Raw genomic sequence first — 7,763 nt, forward strand, 5'->3', positions numbered from 1 at the left:
GTAGGTACTCGACCAAAATTTTATGCGACTTAACCGTCGCGGTCTCTCCTCTTTATTTTTCTGTATAGGAGAACTATCTAAGAGAAAGGGAATAGATAATTATTTAATATTTATTTATTTATTTTAAGAAAATTTCTAAAAAAAACTCCGAGATATACGGGGTAAAAAAGGGAAACAATAAAACGTCGGAAAAAAAGTTAGGTATAGGGAAGGACATGCACGCAAAAAAAAAATACATCGTTCGTTTTAGGGTGTAAGAAAAGCCTGTTTATTTAACTCTTCTTTTACATAATATATCTTACGTGCTAAAAACTAAAGCTGCGAGCTCACAATCGATGATCTGATTCGTATTGAACGCATCGCTAGCGTATATTACATTCGACGCTTCCTTGGGATCCTTCACAGTGGACGCGATATCGGAGAACTGCGCAAACTTTGCATCGACCGTCGCAAGTATTCTGATCAAATGATTGAATCTCGCATCGATGCATCGATCGAGATCGAACATACGATGCAACGTCGATTCGGTCATTCTCAAGCATACGTTTGCAGATTCGAGACGTATGAGTTTGATGTTATTAACCGTACAAACTCTCACCGTTAGCGGTCCAACGTTTATAAAACTATGGATATCTTTGAAGTCATTGCGAAAGAAATTCTGAATATTTTGCCGTTGCTCGTATAGCGCCTTCCACGTTTCGAGAGACAACAGCAGTTCCTTTCCTCGGCGAGGATCTCCAATGGCGATCTCCACGTAGCTCGGTGGACCCACGTTGATACCAATTTCGAGGAATTTGTATTCCGTAGCTGTCAGCGCGTATCGTCTGCTGAGTATACGAACCGCGCGACGATCCAACGAAATGCTGTAGAAAAAAATAATGAGATTACTTTCAAAATAATACAATTCGCAAAAAAGATATAAAAAAGTATAAAGCTCTATAAATTATACAAAACTTACTTGTTTTCACACGTTGGAGTTTCAACATCGGGAATCGGCACGTAATAATTCATACGTCTGCTGCCGCTGCTGCCGCTGTTGCCGCCGTTGCTTCCTCCAACGGAATACATTTTTTCTCTCGGTTATGAGAAGCGGACCGTTCGCACAAGCAGCCGATACGAGACTAGTCGTATAAAATTAATCGAGTATACGCGACAGCACCCACTATAACCCTTCCAAAACTATGATGAAAGAAGGGGAAATTAATGTTTCTGTAACGCGCAATCAGCGCTCTGAATTTTAGGAGAGGGGACTAAGGTAGGATGTTTTTTATTAAGACGTATACCCCCCCTCCCCCTCTCCCCTCCGCATGACATCAACCGCAAAACATGTTCAGACATGTTCGTCTAAAACTGATACCCCATTCCCCCTCCTCGAAGCTCTCGAGTTAGAATTCGTCACGTATACCTACTTATTCTTTAATTTTGTACACTATCGACTAAAGGGAAAAGAAATAAAACATTGAAAAATTTACACATACGTATAAAATTTATTTTTAAAAAGATGACAATTCTCTCTGGCGTCGCGACCACCAGTTAAATATTTTTAATACATTTTGCAATGCGCAATTTTTAATGTGTTTTCCACATCGCACAGTATTGGTAACATCTAGATTATTTAAAGATTCGATATCTTCGTAATCCGCATCCAGAGTCTCGATGTTTAGGTTTTTTCTCGCTTTACTCTCAAGCAGATCTACCAGCCATTCTCGTTTCTGACATCCCTTGACGTACACGAGAGTCGGCATCTCGTCGTCGTCGTCGTCGTTGTCCTCTTCCTCACCGAGCACCGCTGATGTAATTAAACGCTTCACCTTGCTGTACGACACGTTTCCGTCTTCCCATCGTAATCCATGGTGATTGCGAATCAACCAGGAAGCGCACGATTTGTCGGATTTTGTGAGGAGATTCCACGGCATGGGGCATGTAAAGATGTAATGCGCCAGAATGACCCCGTTTCTCAGCACCGCCACCTCCTTCACGACAAACTTCATCCCGACGACGAAACCTTGCAGGTCGACGAACGTTGGTGCAAACATGAAGAAATATCTCTCTTTCTTCGATGCGTGAATCGAGAGGAATGACGCGCGTTTCGCGACACTCTGATTTTTATATCCTGCTCCCCTCTTTTTCCCCTCTCATAAATTTGTATCGGGAGTTAAAGAGAGAAAAAATTTTCGTCGACGTTGCCGCGAACACTCAGACTATTTTGCGCACTACGTTGGTCAACGGATTGTACTCGATCACGCGATCGTGTATGATGAGACAGTACGCAGAGGTATTCGGCGGTACGTTCTCCATGCAATCGAATTCTAGTCTGACATCCACGGTGGCGTTTTTGACGGATTCGTTTTGTCGAGAGCAATCGATGATCACGAACGGGCCGTTACGTAGAAAAGTTGAAACGGTGAGACTCGGCTCGAGATATTCGTATCCGTAATAGCCCTTGCAGAAACGCGCGTACATATCGTACAGAATCGCCCATCTGTGTTTACCAAAGTCCAAATTCAAATCGTCGTACGGATAGACTTCCGAGTTTAGGTAGAGTTTCACGTTGGTCAGTTTGCAGTCGTCGAATCGGCTCGTGTCCGCGGACATGACGTTCTTCCGACCCGTTTGCAGAGCGAAGACGACGTATCGCGGTTTCTCGAGCTGAGTCGCGGTCTTAATGGCCCACGAGTGCTTGGTCGTGTTCTGCAACAGGGGATACTCGTACAGATCCCACGAACGGAAACCCATACTTAGATATCGTCCGTTTTCCAAGGCGCGCAGCATCGACAGCTTGTTGACCTCGCTCAATACCACGTGAGGCATTCGCCACTGTATCTTGAGTAGTTTGACAGTAGGCTCCAACGCGAGACTTCCCAACAGACAATTGTTGTCGGTGCGCGATCGTATCAAGATTAATTCGTGACGAGCGTTGATCACCACGCGTTTGTAATCCTCGCAAAATCCCAGTAACAGGTTGAGCGGTACGCAGAAATTGAAGTATCCGTTCGCGTTATTATGCGGTTCCCAGCCCGCGTTTCGCAGGATCACGCTTTTGTCGGACGATACCGTAACGTAGTTCTTGAGCGTGCTGGTTATTCCTACGTTTCTGCAGTGATCAATCTCCACACCGTCGAGCTCGTATCGAATTTCATCGAACATGAACGCGACGCAATTATTCCCCAATACCACGTTATCGGCTTGGCCGGCTGCTCTGGTCACCGTCAATGTTCCTTCGACGTAGAGAAAACTTTCGCACGGCAACGTATACAGATCCTGCTGTTGTATAGGTATTCGTATCTCGTCGCTATACTCGAACGTTGTGTTGGCGTACGGGTTGTACGTGTGAGTCTCGATCTTGACGATGCGATCGTCAAAGACCGGCTCGCCTCCGATGTTAAGAATTTCAGTCATCGTTCAGATGTTTCGTACCGCGAATCCCAGAGATTGTAAAAATTTAACGTTCGATGCGTTGAGCTTCTTTCTCGCCTCTGTTTTCGTCTCTGTTTTAACGCTACCGAATGTCGATTTGATGATATCGTCGATCGTCGCAGTCGTAAAGATATTCTTATCCGTCGCACGCTCTGAGTCGTTCAACACGAGCATGTCACACGTCGCGCGTTATCGCTGTAGTCGTCGTACGTGCAATCTGACGGTGATCTCTTCTCCTCGAAAATCGAGCAATCGTCCGTCTTGATCCGTGACGCGTATCGTTAGATCCGTAACGCTTCGCGCGATGATCGGCAGGTAAATGATCTGCGCCGGCGTTTCCGATATCTTATATCCCGGTGGTACGCTCGGTGAAAATTCATGTATCGTGTGAACACGTTTGCCGTTGCTGTACGCACCCGCGGTCACGTTGCACTCCACGCGGATAATGTTTACGTTGATAATATTAATCGACGCGTCCGATTCATGCCACTGTCTCGGCTGCAATATACGCTTCGACGAGAATCCCAGCAGCGATCCAACGTTGTTCGGTTTGTTAAAGTTCACTCTGAAAGCGCACTTGATCTCGCTCTTCATCGTATTGTAATTTGCGCGGAGCACTATCGGGTATTCCGCGGCCTCGTCTTCGTAGCCGTTCGCGCGAGCGGTCGCCTCTCGCGCGATATTCGCGACCGACGTACGATCATCGTTGGAACGATTTACGCGTCGCGGGCGTTTTCGTGAAATTTCGCGTTTCAAAAACTCATGTATGGCTCGTATCTCGTACGATCCCTCGGGAATCGTAATTTCCGTGTCATCCTCGTCGAAATAAAATTTATTGTTCGAAGAATTCACGTTCGGAATCGTGTGATAAGTCTCAAAACACGTTAGACCGAGCTCGTAGTCACCGTCGCTCAGATCCACGGCGGGAAAATAGTGCTCCGCGAGGATGCTGCTCTTCCCCGTCAGCGTGAACGTTATAGACATGTCGGCGAAAACCGTTAACGAATACTGAGTCACCACGGCGCACCGTCGGGCTTTAAATTAGCGTCGATCGTCCGGAGAAATCGCAGGCACAATTGTCCACAGATGTTCTGATCGTATCGCTGATAAGACGTGCAATTGTACTCGATCTTCGTCACGCTCGGCCCGAAATATCGCACCAATTCTTTCGGCGGTCGAAGATTGCCGAAACTGTCGAAATATACGACTCGATCTTCCCTCTTCGCGTACGCTACCCAATGAGTACCGGGACCCGCTGCATCGTCCAAATTCACGATACCGCTCTCGTTTCGACGTACACCGCCGATCGGTAACGAATCACGCATGAAGACACCTCTGAAGAACGGTACGCGCATACGCCTTGCCAGTCGATTCAATTGTACGTTAGTCGTAATACCCGCGGGCATATTTAACGTCTTTTTGACGTTTTTTTTTTTTTATTTTCAACGCTACTCCTCGCCCGCGTTTGTGCGGGCCGAGATACAGCCCTCGTCCATATTTGTACGGAGCGAGATAAAGTCCGCGACCTTCCACGGCGCGATTGTGACGTTGCATCTCTTCCAGCTGACGCCGCGCGGCTTTGTTATCGTTCACGGCCTTTACGACTCCCGCCGCTCCGCCGGCCAGAGAACCGAGAACTCCCAACAACGGTAGAATCGGCAATACACCGCCTCGTTTCGCTGTCGGAAGTATCCGTTTATTCGTTAGCTTTTTTTTCTTCACCGTTTTCGATTTTTTCGTTTTCAAGCCCATTCCGAGCTTCGTCTTAGCCTTCATGGTCGCCCAGACGGCTGTAGCGGCAGCTCTCTCCCCGAGAGTCGAATCTCTCGCGGTAATGCGTTTTCGCGCTTCCGCAGCGAGTATCTCGTCCGCCGCGTGTCTCTCGGTGAGATCGCGGTTACGCGAATAGGCTATGTCGTGCTCGCGACACGCCGCGTCCAATGGATTAATACCTTGATCGCCTCTCGCCAATCGTTCTTGTAAACGAGTTCCCGGACCGCAAAATTGATAGCTGGGAATGTGTAATTCGAACGGAAATGCGTTTATCGCGCGATTTAACAGGCCTTCGCCAATTTTTTTCGTTGACATTCGCCGCAATCCTTTATCATTGGCGCGGGACCGTCGATGTGCGTTCGCTGCCACGGTTGATTGTAATGTTCGTAACAGCGACGATATTCTTGAACCTCCAAATCCGCCTTTATATGTTCCGGAAGCTTGTCCCACACGTAGTGGACGTGATTGCCGCACGTTTGCAACAGAACGGCTTTCGGCACAAATTGCAGCTGTTCGGCGCTCAAACCGCAAATATCGGAAGGTCTCGACAGTACGACGAACATCTTTGCTACTGAGCGATTCGCGGTTCCGCTTGCCTATAAATAGGCGTTCGAGTCAGCCAGAGAGTCGGCAGTGTGGAAAGAAATGAGATTCGTGCGACAACCGTTGGCGATTCGCGTGACCAATTGCGACGACAGATCACGGTCGATGGGGGGCAACGTGGAGAAACGCAAGCACGGTACGTTGTTACCGACTACTATACGCGCGATCATTTGCGGACCCTCGAATTGCGGTAAAACCAACGTCTTGATAAGCTTGCTGGAAAGTCCGCACGGCGTACGTTTCGAAAACGTGTACGTATACTCGAAATCGTTGCAACAGCCGAAATATCGATATTTGGAGAATTTGTTGACATCGATCGACGAAATTGGCTACTTTACGTTCTCCAATAACAGTGACGTCATTCCACCGAGCGACGCGCGTCCAAACTCGATCTTCGTCTTCGATGACGTGGCGTGCGATAAGCAAGACGTGGTGAGAGAGTATTTCTCAATGGGCAGGCACTCGAGCGTCGACTCCTTCTATCTCTGTCAGACGTACGCGAGAATACCTAAACATCTGATACGCGACAACGCGAATCTGCTGATCCTGTTCAAACAGGATGGTACCAATTTGAAACACGTCTACAACGATCACGTAAATACCGACATGCCGTACGACGAATTTTGTTCGTTGTGCCACGATTGTTGGCAACAAAAGTACGGATTCGTAGTGATAGACAAGGACAGCGCGCTTTCGAACGGTCAATACAGAAAAGGATTTAACGTGTTCGCGATACCGCAGAAGCGATCAGTCGTTGCCGATACCTCGTCGGAAGTGAAACGTTAGCGTTACAGAGAGAGAGAGATCGACACCCTGCTTTTTTCCGCGATGGCCGCGATCGACGGGAGCGAGAATATTAGCGAACGCGAGAAGGTTGTAAAAGAGATTGCGAAGACGAGTGATTCGATTCGCAAAAAACTTCGCGCTTTGAAGACCGGTAAGATCGAGAAGGACATTGAGTTGGACACGCACTTTAAACCTCTCATCGGGCCGTTGAAAAAGATCGTTGACAACTCGAGCTTGATCGCGGTGAAAAAAGAGGAGCCGACGGAGAGCGACGCTGACGCGAAAATCGAACCGCTATCCGTTCAACAGCGCGGGCAGGAGGAGAAGGATGCTACACCGAAGAGAAAGAAGAAACGATTAGACTCCTGGTCGGATCTTTCATTGACACCGCGTAAATCTAATCAATCGACAGTACTACCGATAACCTCTACACCGATAACCTCTACACCAATAACCTCTACACCGACGCAAACCGTGCAACGTACAAGTCCCGAATTTCTTGAAATCGCGAATGTTTTTGAAACCACGGACGACTCGATCAGGAAAACCATTCATAAACGGTTGAAAACGTCGGAGGGTCGACAATGGTTTATAGAATCGTTGGAAGATCACTTGGGTCCAATAAGCCGAATTTACATCGCAGAGGTTTTGGGCGCCTATCCAACGATGGACATAGCATACGGCGTTTATCTCGGCAAAAATGAATTGATGCTCGGTAATAAACGTTTTGACGTGGACAAAGCGGATAACATTTATATCGACGGCGTACGATACGCCGGCACACCCGGTATTTACGAGTTGATCTTCAAGAGAATGCCCGACGACGATATCTACACGGAAGACGATATGCAAAAGTACAAAAGCATACTGTTGGCAACGAGTGCTCATAAATTCCAACACGATCCTAACAAGCGACTAAAGGGCAACGGGGGATACAAGTATACACAGGTAATCGCACCGTTGATGTCGACCGAATCCAAGAAGAAAAAATCCGGAAAGGGGTTATCCATGCCTCGCGCGATGACGCTAACCGACAATAAGATTGACTACGTGCACTGGGACGACCCCAACGAGTTGGTGGATCGTCTGCGATTGCTCGACGCTTTGCGCCACGCCGGCAACAATGCCCACGACAACGAGATCATGTCGATCATCGAGGAACTTCGCGAAGCCGGGCTTATTAT

At 47.7% G+C, this 7,763-nt stretch overlaps 2 protein-coding genes across 2 annotated transcripts; both read right to left on the reverse strand.

The window, feature by feature from the left end:
* Positions 1–240: 240 nt before the first annotated feature.
* Positions 241–1,163, reverse strand: LOC112458063. The gene is made up of 2 exons (XM_025021474.1): positions 959–1,163; positions 241–863 (listed from the first exon to the last, which is right to left on the reverse strand). Exons 1-2 carry the CDS (start codon positions 1,066–1,068, stop codon positions 299–301), a joined length of 675 nt encoding a protein of 224 aa, XP_024877242.1. The 5' UTR covers positions 1,069–1,163; the 3' UTR covers positions 241–298.
* Positions 1,164–2,196: 1,033 nt separating this feature from the next.
* LOC112458061 lies at positions 2,197–3,547 on the reverse strand. The gene is made up of 2 exons (XM_025021473.1): positions 2,926–3,547; positions 2,197–2,817 (listed from the first exon to the last, which is right to left on the reverse strand). Exons 1-2 carry the CDS (start codon positions 3,397–3,399, stop codon positions 2,197–2,199), a joined length of 1,095 nt encoding a protein of 364 aa, XP_024877241.1. The 5' UTR covers positions 3,400–3,547.
* Between the last annotated feature and the right edge of the window lie 4,216 nt (positions 3,548–7,763).

This window comes from Temnothorax curvispinosus, unplaced genomic scaffold (genome assembly GCF_003070985.1).
Source record: "Temnothorax curvispinosus isolate PA1 unplaced genomic scaffold, ASM307098v1 QBEX01008644.1, whole genome shotgun sequence".
Taxonomy (NCBI): domain Eukaryota; kingdom Metazoa; phylum Arthropoda; class Insecta; order Hymenoptera; family Formicidae; genus Temnothorax; species Temnothorax curvispinosus.

Coding starts and splice junctions, on each gene's coding strand:
- LOC112458063 (XM_025021474.1), bottom strand. CDS start 1,068: ATGTATTCCGTTGGAGGAAGCAACGGCGGCAACAGCGGCAGCAGCGGC. Junction 864..958: donor ACTCCAACGTGTGAAAACAA/GTAAGTTTTGTA, acceptor TTTTTTCTACAG/CATTTCGTTGGATCGTCGCG.
- LOC112458061 (XM_025021473.1), bottom strand. CDS start 3,399: ATGACTGAAATTCTTAACATCGGAGGCGAGCCGGTCTTTGACGATCGC. Junction 2,818..2,925: donor GCGAGGATTACAAACGCGTG/GTGATCAACGCT, acceptor CTCAAGATACAG/TGGCGAATGCCTCACGTGGT.